The following is a 12500-nucleotide window of genomic DNA, read 5'->3' as shown; positions in this document are numbered from 1 at the left end:
CTCTGTCTGATCTGTTCTCTGTCTGATCTGTTCTCTGTCTGTTCTGTTCTCTGTCTGATCTGTTCTCTGTCTGATCTGTTCTTTGTCTGATCTGGTCTCTGTCTGATCTGTCCTCTGTCTGATCTGTTCTTTGCCTGATCTGTTCTCTGTCTGATCTGGTCTCTGTCTGATCTGTTGTCTGTCTGATCTTGTCTCTGTCTGATCTATTCTCTGTCTGATCTGTTCTTTGTCTGATCTGGTCTCTGTCTGATCTGTTCTCTGTCTGATCTGTTCTCTGTCTGTTCTGTTCTCTGTCTGATCTGTTGTCTGTCTGATCTTGTCTCTGTCTGATCTGTTGTCTGTCTGATCTTGTCTCTGTCTGATCTGTTCTCTGTCTGATCTGTTCTCTGTCTGATCTGTTCTCTGTCTGATCTGGTCTCTGTCTGATCTGTTGTCTGTCTGATCTTGTCTCTGTCTGATCTGTTCTCTGTCTGATCTGTTCTCTGTCTGTTCTGTTCTCTGTCTGATCTGTTGTCTGTCTGATCTTGTCTCTGTCTGATCTGTTGTCTGTCTGATCTTGTCTCTGTCTGATCTGTTCTCTGTCTGATCTGTTCTCTGTCTGATCTGTTCTCTGTCTGATCTGGTCTCTGTCTGATCTGTTGTCTGTCTGATCTTGTCTCTGTCTGATCTGTTCTCTGTCTGATCTGTTCTTTGTCTGATCTGTTCTCTGTCTGATCTGTTCTCTGTCTGATCTGTTCTCTGTCTGATCTGTTCTCTGTCTGATCTGTTCTTTGTCAGATCTGTTCTCTGTCTGTTCTGTTCTCTGTCTGATCTGTCCTCTGTCTGATCTGTTGTCTGTCTGATCTGGTCTCTGTCTGATCTGTTCTCTGTCTGATCTGTTCTCTGTCAGCGGAGAGCGCCGTCCAGCGGGACAGCAAGCAGGTACAGGTAGATCTTCAGGATCTGGGATACGAGACGAGTGGCCGCAGTGAGAATGAAGCGGAGCGAGAGGAGGCCAGCAGCCCCGGTACACACACACTACACTAGTGCTTCTGTCAAACCTTTTCATTACAAATTATATTATCAGCATGACAATCTGAATGAAACATCTAATGGAAAAATGAAGAAGGACTTGTGCCTTAATGAACACTGGAGCTCCATGATCTGATCAGAGTCAAACGATCAGTCTCACATTTGATTAGTCAACTAAATGTAGAGTTTTCAAAATCCTAAAACTATGTTTATAAGGTTTCACATTTAACAAAATCCCATGTGCTCATATTACTGGATGCCTCTGTGACGCAGTTGATATGGTTTCTCTCAGTCTCAGACGTTTAGCACTGGATAAAACTAGCGAAAGATCTGCCGCATGTCTTGACGTGTTTGTTTTCCTGTCCTCCATCTGTCTGTCAGAGTTTGATGAGTTGGAGATGTGCGGCTCTCTCTCGGTGACGGGGAACCAACGCTGCGGTTGGCATGGCGACAGCGATGCCGCTCAGACCGACGACCCGTCCTCACTAAAGTGTTTGGTGCAGGACCTGCGCGCGCAACTCTCTCGCTGCCACAAAGTGATCCGCGGCCTGCAGCTGCGCATGCGCTCGTTCTCGACCACCTCCGACTACGCCTCCAGCCTGGAGCGCACGCCCCGCAAGGTAACGCCATCTATTACTATACTGACGTCGCAATGTCATCTATTACTTTACTGACGCCATGCAAGGTAACGCCATCTGTTACTGTACTGACGCCGCGCAAGGTAACGCCATCTGTTATTGTACAGACGCCACACAAGGTAACGCCATCTGTTACTGTACTGACGCCGCACAAGGTAACGCCATCTGTTACTGTACTGACGTCACAATGCCATCTGTTACTGTACTGACGCCAGACAAGGTAACGCCATCTGTTACTGTACTGACGCCACACAAGGTAACGCCATCTGTTACTGTACTGACGCCACACAAGGTAACGCCATCTGTTACTGGACTGACGCCACACAAGGTAACGCCATCTGCTACTGTACTGACGCCACACAAGGTAACACCATCTGTTACTGTACTGACGCCACACAAGGTAACGCCATCTGTTACTGTACTGACGCCACACAAGGTAACGCCATCTGTTACTGTACTGACGCCGCACAAGGTAACGCCATCTGTTACTGTACTGACGCCGCACAAGGTAACGCCATCTGTTACTGTACTGACGCCGCTCAAGGTAACGCCATCTGTTATTGTACTGACGCCACACAAGGTAACGCCATCTGTTACTGTACTGACGCCGCTCAAGGTAACGCCATCTGTTACTGTACTGACGCCGCTCAAGGTAACGCCATCTGTTACTGTACTGACGCCGCACAAGGTAACGCCATCTGTTACTGTACTGACGCCGCACAAGGTAACGCCATCTGTTACTGTACTGACGCCGCACAAGGTAACGCCATTCGGTAACTGTACTGACGCCGCTAAAGGTAACGCCATCTGTTACTGTACTGACGCCGCACAAGGTAACGCCATCTGTTACTGTACTGACGCCGCTCAAGGTAACGCCATCTGTTACTGTACTGACGCCGCACAAGGTAATGCCATCTGTTACTGTACTGACGCCGCACAAGGTAACGCCATCTGTTACTGTACTGACGCCGCTCAAGGTAACGCCATCTGTTACTGTACTGACGCCGCTCAAGGTAACGCCATCTGTTACTGTACTGACGCCGCACAAGGTAACGCCATCTGTTACTGTACTGACGCCGCACAAGGTAACGCCATCTGTTACTGTACTGACGCCGCACAAGGTAACGCCATCTGTTATTGTACTGACGCCGCTCAAGGTAACGCCATCTGTTACTGTACTGACGCCACACAAGGTAATGCCATCTGTTACTGTACTGACGCCGCTCAAGGTAACGCCATCTGTTACTGTACTGACGGCATGCAAGGTAGCGCCATCTGTTACTGTACTGACGCCACACAAGGTAACGCCATCTGTTACTGTACTGACGCCGCACAAGGTAACGCCATCTGTTACTGTACTGACGCCGCACAAGGTAACGCCATCTGTTACTCACTGTACTGACGCCGCACAAGGTAACGCCATCTGTTACTGTACTGACGCCGCTCAAGGTAACGCCATCTGTTACTGTACTGACGCCGCACAAGGTAACGCCATCTGTTATTGTACTGACGCCGCTCAAGGTAACGCCATCTGTTACTGTACTGACGCCACACAAGGTAATGCCATCTGTTACTGTACTGACGCCGCTCAAGGTAACGCCATCTGTTACTGTACTGACGGCATGCAAGGTAGCGCCATCTGTTACTGTACTGACGCCACACAAGGTAACGCCATCTGTTACTGTACTGACGGCATGCAAGGTAGCGCCATCTGTTACTGTACTGACGCCACACAAGGTAATGCCATCTGTTACTGTACTGACGCCGCTCAAGGTAACGCCATCTGTTACTGTACTGACGCCGCACAAGGTAACGCCATCTGTTACTGTACTGACGCCGCTCAAGGTAACGCCATCTGTTACTGTACTGACGGCATGCAAGGTAGCGCCATCTGTTACTGTACTGACGCCACACAAGGTAACGCCATCTGTTACTGTACTGACGGCATGCAAGGTAGCGCCATCTGTTACTGTACTGACGCCGCACAAGGTAATGCCATCTGTTACTGTACTGACGCCGCTCAAGGTAACGCCATCTGTTACTGTACTGACGGCATGCAAGGTAGCGCTAGCTGTTACTGAATAGACACCTTGTTCAGAGTTAGATCAAATTATACACTACTGTTCAAAAGTTTGGGGTCGGTACGATTTTAAATACTTTTAAAAGAATTCTCTTCTGCTAACCATGGCTGCGCTTATTTGATTAAAAATACAACAAAAATCAGTTATAGTATTAAATACTATTCCAGTGTAAATCAGCTGTTTTCTGTGTGAATATATAGTAAAGTGTAATTTATTCCTGTGGTCAAAGCTGAATTTTCAGCATCACCAGTCAGTGTCAGTGTCTTCAGTGTCAAATGATCCTTCACAAATCAGTATAATATGAGGATTTGATGCTCAAGAAACATTTATTATTATTATCAATGTTCAAACAGTTGTTGGTCTGTCAGTTGTACAGTTTTTTTTTTTTTTTTGGATTCTTTGATGAATAGGAAGTTCAAAAGAACAGCATTTGTTTGAAATAGAATCTTTTGTAACATTATAAATGTCTTTACTGTCCTTGATAAATAAAAGTATTGATTTCTTTCCTCCAAAAAATAAAAATAAAATTCTCACTGACCCCAAACTTTTGAACGGTAGTGTACTTCGATACGTTTATCTGGAATACTTGACTGTGACTGGTCAGTCACTAAACTGTATAATGGATTGTTGATTTCATATCACTCAACATTCTCTTACTTCTATGTTTCCTTCAGATTAATAGTTTGTGTTCATCCATGTTCTGTGTTTCAGGTGAACTGGGCGTTTGAGGCTCTGGAGGAGGACGAGGGCTGGCAGTCTGATGGGCCTCTGAGACCCAGCCGAGAGAAGCAGGAGCTGGTGACCCGAGTGGCACTGCTGGAGACACAGATCCAGAGCAAGAGCCCGGAGGAGGGCAGATGTGCCACCTGGCCTGGGTGAGTCTCACACACACACAGCTCACACACTGCTCACACACTCCTCAGAACAAGCTCGTCCAGGACTCTGGGTGCAGCAACAGCATTTATCTCTGTTATAAAAGCACCAAACCTTTCCTCTTACTGTCTGTACAGGAAGTACAACACACTGATCCAGGCCCAGGCGCGGGAGCTGTCACACCTGAGGCAGAAGATGAGAGAAGGCAGAGGAATCTGCCACATCCTCACACAACACCTGAGCGACACCACCAAAGCCTTCGAGGAGCTGCTGCGCGCCAACGACATCGACTACTACATGAGCCAGAGCTTCCGAGAGCAGCTTTCCCAGAGTTCCTCACTCGCTCAGAGAGTCAGCAGCAAGATCAGTGGACGTGAGCGTCCGTACACACACCACACACACACACACACACACTAATATAATAATAATCTTCAGCAGCAAAAGCTTCAGATTGTGCAGTAAAACTCTTCAGAGAAACATCAGGCATCAGCAGTGATGAAGCTTTGAGTTCTGTGTGATTTACTGATCTTGTCATCCAGTCCTTCATCACATGCTGTCTCTGTCGTCAGGTGATCGTTCAGAGCAGCGAGACGATAAAGCGGGTCACGAGCTGCTAGCGCTGAGGTCAGTGTCTCCTCAGGATTATAGTGTGTATTTCTTCACCTCAGATTATTGCTCACAGGTGATCATGTTCATGTCTTCCACAGGTTGAGTAAGGAGCTCCAGCACAAAGATCAGATCATAGAGTCTCTCCACACACAGTTACAGAAGCGCAGTGACACGCCCCGCAGCAGCCATGCCCCCTCTGAGACAACCGACCAATCAGACTGCATCTCCTTCGTGTCGGATGAGAGGGGCTCCACCAATGAGGAGCTGTGCTCGAACAGTGAGTTTGCACAGGAGGAGACAGAGCCCGAGACAAATGATGGAGGTGCAAAAACAATTCACAATCACACAAACACCATGCAGTGCACAGTAAACTGAGTCCCGCTGCAGTGTAATCAGTGTTTCTTCTCCTTCTGTTCAGTTTATTACAAACACATTTCTGAATGTACTCCCGAAAACTGAATCCGTCTAAATGCATTACGGCGATACGTCTCAGGCTGAGTTTGGGCACAAATTATGAACACCAAGTGGATTAAACTGTTTCTTGTTCAAGTCAAGTCACATGTGCTTCTTATAGTGCGTTTCACAATACACATGATTTCAAAGCAGCTTTACAGTCATAACAGGAAATTAATGGAACAGAGATTGTTTTGGCTTTACAGCAGATCTAGAAGAAAATCAAGCATACACTACCGTTCAAAAGTTCGGGGTCAGTGAGAATTTTATTTTTATTTTTTGGAGGAAAGAAATCAATACTTTTATTTATCAAGGAATAATTAATTTGATCGAAAGTGACAGTAAAGACATTTATAATGTGACAAAAGTCTTTTGAACTTCCTATTCATCAAAGAATCCTAAAAAAAAAAAAAAACTGTACAACTGACAGACCAACAACTGTTTCAACATTGATAATAATAATAAATGTTTCTTGAGCATCAAATCCTCATATTATACTGATTTGTGAAGGATCATTTGACACTGAAGACACTGACACTGGTGATGCTGAAAATTCAGCTTTGACCACAGGAATAAATTACACTTTACTATATATTCACACAGAAAACAGCTGATTTACACTGGAATAATATTTAATACTATAACTGATTTTTGTTGTATTTTTAATCAAATAAGCGCAGCCATGGTTAGCAGAAGAGAATTCTTTTAAAAGTATTTAAAATCGTACCGACCCCAAACTTTTGAACGGTAGTGTATGTCATAATTTAGATATATTTTTAAGATGGAAGAATGCGGTTTTACAGATGCTAGAAACGTGACTTTCAAATGATAGGTTGGTATCAAAGAGCACACACACACACACCCAGGTTCCTAACCGACGACGAAGACTTGACAGAACAGCCATCAAGTGTTAGACAGTATTCTAGGTTATTACTGTAAAATTTCTGAATAAGACACCGACACAGCAAAGTAGCTTTCAGACCTTTTAGTGAACTTCTCAATCTCCGTTACAATCCATTTTCTATTTACACCGCTAACTTCCTCACTTCCAAATCTCCCCCGCTGCTTACGCAGTCTTAACTCAACTATGAAACTAAAACGCCCCCTTGTCGACTGGATAAACAATGTCTGCTTTCAAACTAAAACACATCACATGTGGAAATAATAAAACATAACGTCATGTGTAAAAATCGCAAACATTACAACCCTCCTTTCGTTTCGTTTTTTTTTTAACTAAACTGTCCACATTATTCAAAGTCAGTGAGGTGTGATGGGGGTCCCCTATTCATCCTGACTGGGTATCTACGAACAGGTGACTGTGACCCAGGGGGGTCAGGGGCTAAGTCTTCTGGGGTTTGTTCAGGAAGAGTTTCAGTCCAGTTCATGGCATCTCGTCCACCACTCATGACCTTCAAACCACACGACTGAGAGGGGTGATTTGCATTTTCTGGTAGAGTCTTGAAATTAGATGAATTTCTGGTGATGACATGATTATTGCGTTTGGCTGTCACCATGGAACCTTTAACAGCAATACCCTTGCATGGCTGGGGATTGTAGGCAGGGCATAGCTTTCCTTCCTTATTTTGACGACACAGGACCACGTCGCCCACTCTCAGAGCCACCGGAGCAGCATGGCGCATCCGGTCAGCATTTTGTTTCATCCTGTTCTTTGCCAGGGCATCTGCCTGTCGTAGTGGTGCATCTGTTAGAGACTGGAAGGAAAGAGGGGATCCAGGTAGCTTGATTCGAAGGGGCCTCCCAAACAGCACATCAGCAGGAGCCATTCCAGTGGAGCAATGAGGCGTGGCACGGTAATTGCGGAGGAATGCGTATAGAGTCTGTTTCCATGGGCGGCCTTCAACATGTGTAGCACGTATAGCTTTTTCAAGGGTACGCATAAAACGTTCAGCCTCTGCATTAGCATGAGGCCAGAGTGGAGTTATCTTCCTATGTCTGGAACCTAGATATGTTGCGAAATCTGCTAATTCTGAGCTTTGGACGGGTGGACCATTATCTGTTTTGACCTCCAGCGGAATTCCCAGTGGCGAGAATATTTTGTCTAGTTTAGGAATTATGGCTCTGGCTGACGTGGACTGCAGAATCTCCACCTCTGGATACCTGGAGTATTTATCAATGACCACCAAAAGGTAATCACCGGAGGGGAACGGACCACAAAAGTCTACACCAACTTTTTCCCATGGTGATGAAGGCAGCTCAGACATGCAGAGAGGATCTTGTATGTGATTGGGCACAACAGCCTGACATGGGATGCACTCAGCTATCATGGTTTCTACCTGTCTGTCAATGCCAGGGAACCAAACTTTCTCCCTTATCAGTTTCTTTGTTTTGACTAACCCCTGGTGGCCTTCGTGTGCAAGTGATATTGCCCTGACTTGTAAAGAACGGGGGATAACGATCTTTGTGCCACGCAGTACAGTGTCATCAGTTGCGGTTACTGTCAGTTCATCTTTGATTTTATGGAATGATTTAATTGCAGCACCATCAACTCCATCAGCAAAATCCTGTTTTTCAGACAGCGACTCCCATGAGCCTCCTTTGATTAATTGGATGACTTTGCATGGAGTGGGGTCAGCTGTGGTTGCATTCTGAATTTCTGTTAATGTCATTGCCTTAGGGACGGCGTTTGCAGTAAGGAAGTTCACGTATTTTTCCACTTGTTGTTCAATGTTAGAAACTTCCTGAAAGCCATATGAAACGTGTGGGGTGGCGTGACATATAATCCGCTGGGTTGTCCTTGCCAGACTTGTAACGGACTGTGTAGTTGTAAGGCTGAAGACGTAGACTCCAACGTTCTATACGAGCAGGCTGCTTGGATTTGGGGTTATTGAAAATCCATTCCAAAGGTTTGTGGTCACTGACAAGGGTAAATGGTGCCCCATAAAGATACATGTAAAAAAAATGTTCACAGCCCCACACAATGGCGAGAGCCTCACGTTCGGTTAGTGAATACTTTTGTTCAATGAGTGACAAGGCTCTGCTTGCATAGCTTATCACTCTGGCTGGTCCATGTGGGCCATTTCTCTGTGCCAACACGGCCCCAAGACCCACAGGACTTGCATCAACCACCAGTTCAGTTAATTTGTAAGGGTCAAAATAGGTCATGCCAGCATCACTTGTTAGACTTTGTTTAATTTCATCAAGGCACTTCTGATGTTTCTCTGTCCAAATCCAGCGAACATGTTTTTTTGTAAGTTCTCTCAAAGGTTGAGTTATGGTGGCAAAATCTTTGATGAAGCGGGCACTGTAATTTGCCATGCCGAGAAGGCTGCGGACCTTGCTGGCATTGGTTGGGGCCGCAGCATCATGTAACGCCTGAACTTTCTTTGGATCAGGAGAGAAACCCCCATTTGAGAATGTGTAGCCGAAGAAGTCTAAAGTGGTTTGTGCGTAGGAGCATTTGGCCTTGTTAAGAGTCAGGTTCTTCTCCTTAAGTCGCTGAAATGTTGTCCTTAAAGCTTGATCATGACTAACCTTCGTTCTGCCAAACACCAGAATGTCATCACTCAGATTAATGACTCCTGGGATACCATCCAGGGCTTGCTGAATGGCGTTTTGAAATAGGAAACTCCGAAACTCAGTCTTTTATAACGTCGCAGTCCTACATGAGTGGAGAATGTTGTGATATATCGTGATGATGGCTCCAGTTCCAGCTGATGATATCCACAGTTTAAATCCAGTTTTGAGAAGAACCTGGCTCCATTGAGCGCTTGTATTACGTCATCTACTGTCGGTGTGAGATCTCTTTCTCGCTCGATGGCTTGATTTGGTATCCTCATGTCCACACAAATGCGCACTGCTTCTGGGTCTTTTGGCTTTGGAACAGGAACAATTGGAGAAACCCGTGGAGTGGGCCCGTCCACTTTTTCGATAATGTCAAGTTCCTCTAAACGTTGCAATTCAGCTTCAATTCGCTTCCTGATATGGAACGGTACTCTTCTGTGAGGTTGCGTGACTGGAGGAACGTCTTTCTTTATGTGGAGCTTGACTTGAAAGTCTTTTAATTTTCCCATCCCACAGAAGAGGTCACCATACTCAGTGAGGAGATCACCTATTGCATCCATCTCTGTCTGGTTTGAGGTTGTCATATGCTGTAGTGACTGCACTGGCTGTTCTGGAGCTGTGTGGAGTGTGTTAGCAACTTTGATTAGTCCCAATTGACTGGCAGTGTCATAGCCAAGTAAACTGCCGTTACTGCCTTGAAGTACTTGGAAAGTTGCGTTTGTGAATCGTGATTTGGATTCCACCAGTGAGGTGAATTTTCCCAGGGTAGGCAGTGGGGTGCTTGAACCATACGGAAAGATGGGAACTGTGCATTTAGTGAGTGAGGGCTTATGTCTCAGTCTCTGATAAGTTGCTTCATCAATGATATTTACAGTCGCCCCAGAATCAAGCATCACTTGTATCTTACAGTCACTAACCTTTATCTTTGCATGTGGGAGATTCGTTTTTGGTCGGGTAACTGTGTATACATATTCCTCCGAGGACTCTGTGTCTGCGGTACCTGCTGCTTGGGATGTAGTGTTGCTGCTTCCACTGGTGTGTACATAGTGCACTTCATGTCTGTCTCTAATGCGGTTTTGTGGCCATTTAGAGTGACAACATTTGGCAAAATGTCCTTGTTTTCCACAAGCGATGCATCTTTTCCCCCGTGCTGGGCATACAATTCCCTCAAGGTGTGGAAATGTACCGGAGTAGTTGTAGCATCTTTTCTTTCCCGCCCCTCTTCCCATTTCAACAGCCATAACATTTTCTCGTGGATTTTCTTGTGCTGCACCTTGTTGTGTTTGTTCTATTCCTGATACTTGAATCTCAGCAAGTGCCATGGTTCTGCCGAGTGACAGGAGTCCCGTCAACGTCATCTCTGGTTTCTGTAGTGCTTGACGCCGCAATTTATTGCACGTGCACGTTTGAATGATCATAGTTTTAATCTCTCTTTCAACATCCGAAAAATCATGTTGCTTATGAACATAGTTGTGAGGATACTGCCTTTTCTAATATCTTTGACAGAAAAGGAAGATTCGAGATCGGCCTGTAATTGACTAATTCTGTAGGATCAAGTTCTGTTTTTTTTAACAAGCAGTTTAATCATAGCCAGCTTAAAAGTTTTTGGTACATATCCTAATGACAAAGATGAATTAGTGATATTAAGAAGAGGATCTATGACCTCTGGAAGCATCTCTTTCAGTAGCTTAGTCGGTATACGGTCTAACATACATGTTGTCGATTTAGATGATTTAATGAGTTTAGAAAATTCTTCCTCTCCTATAGAAAAGAATGAACAGAGTTTTTCCTCAGGGAGACTACAATGCACTGCCTGATGCGATACTGTAGTGGACGGTTGCATAGTTATAATTTTCTCTCTAATTTTATCAATCTTGTAAGTAAAGTAGTTCATAAAGTCATTACTGCTGTGCTGTTTGAAAACGTCCGGTGTTGAAGTTTTATTTTTCCTTAATTTAGCCACTGTTTCGAATAAATACCTCCATTTTTCTGGCTGTTCTCTTAAGGGCCTGAGTGTGTGTGTGTGTGTGAGTGTGCTCGTTGTTCCACGGCGTTGGACTATTTTCTTTAATCTTCTTTAAGCGCAACGGATCAACTGTGTCTAAAGTGCTGGAAAAGAGAGAGTTAAAAGTTTATTTCGCAATATCGAGTTCTTCTAAGCTATCTGGGATGCTGAGATGATGAAACTGATCAGGAAGATTATTGAAAAAGCAATCTTTTGTGGCAGAAGTGATAGTTCTACCATATTTATAACACAGAGTCGGCTTTGCAATCTTATGAAGTATAAATTAAGTATGAATGGCTAAATTAAGTATGCATGAGATTAAATAATGATCTGAGATGCCATCACTCTGCTGCAGAATTTCAACGGCATCAACATCTATTCCATGTGATAATATTAGATCTAAAGTATGATTACGACAATGAGTAGGTCCTGACACGTGTTGTCTAACTCCAATAGAGTTCAGAATGTCTGTAAATGCCAATCCCAATGCATCTTTTTCATTATCTACATGTATATTAAAATCACCAACAATTAGGACTTTATCTGCAGCCAGTACTAACTCTGATAGAAAGTCAGCAAATTCTTTGATAAAGTCTGTATGGTGCCCTGGTGGCCGGTATACAGTAGCCAGCTCAAATCTCAAACAGGATTTATCACTTACACTAGATAGTGTTACATTAAGCACCAACACTTCAAAAGAAGTATATTTGAAACTAGACTTCTGAGTAATACTGAAGATATTACTATAAATTACAGCAACACCTCCCCCTTTGCCTTTTAAACGAGGCTCATGTTTATAACTGTAATCTTGCTGGGTGGACTCATTTAAAGTAATGTAATTGTCTGGTTTTACCCAAGTTTCTGTCAAACACAGCACATCTAGATTATAATCTGTAGTCGTATCATTAACAAAAAGTGCTTTTGAAGAAAGGGATCGAATATACAGCAACCCAAGCTTTATTATTTGTTCATCTGCATTAGATTTATTTTTTATTTGTTGAACATAAATCAAATTTTTACCCTTTTGTAGGTTTGGGAGTTTTTTGTATTTCCTAATTTGGGGAACAGACACAGTCTCTATGTGATGATATCTCGGTGAAAGATATCTGTGATGGGATTTATCTGACCTTGGTGACGTGAGGCCGCTAGCAGACGGTCGGTTTAGCCAGTCTGTCTGCTTCCTGACCTGAGCCCCAGATCGTCATGTTTGAGCTTAAGACTATGTGCCATATTACTAGAGAGAAGAGCAGCACCATCCCAGGAGGGATGAATACCATCTCTTTTCAACAGGTCAGGTCTGCCCCAAAA

General features: G+C 44.3%; 1 protein-coding gene across 8 annotated transcripts in view; it reads left to right on the top strand.

Annotated features, from left to right (window-relative positions):
- The window catches only part of LOC130078121 (myomegalin-like), a 129088-nt gene that overhangs the window by 85539 nt on the left and 31049 nt on the right, over positions 1–12500 (top strand). For 6 of the 8 annotated variants that reach the window (XM_056243632.1, XM_056243627.1, XM_056243631.1 and 3 more), the window contains 6 exons: positions 890–1006; positions 1393–1631; positions 4442–4605; positions 4741–4976; positions 5173–5227; positions 5311–5534. In XM_056243632.1, coding sequence (XP_056099607.1) covers positions 890–1006; positions 1393–1631; positions 4442–4605; positions 4741–4976; positions 5173–5227; positions 5311–5534 — 1035 coding nt within the window. The remainder of the gene's footprint in view (positions 1–889; positions 1007–1392; positions 1632–4441; positions 4606–4740; positions 4977–5172; positions 5228–5310; positions 5535–12500) is intronic. The other 2 variants (XM_056243628.1, XM_056243630.1) reach the window with 2 other exon arrangements.

Source organism: Rhinichthys klamathensis, unplaced genomic scaffold (genome assembly GCF_029890125.1).
Source record: "Rhinichthys klamathensis goyatoka isolate OS25496 unplaced genomic scaffold, OSU_Roscu_1.1 h1tg000818l_1, whole genome shotgun sequence".
Taxonomy (NCBI): Eukaryota; Metazoa; Chordata; class Actinopteri; order Cypriniformes; family Leuciscidae; genus Rhinichthys; species Rhinichthys klamathensis.
This window is presented reverse-complemented; position numbering and strand designations above follow the sequence as displayed.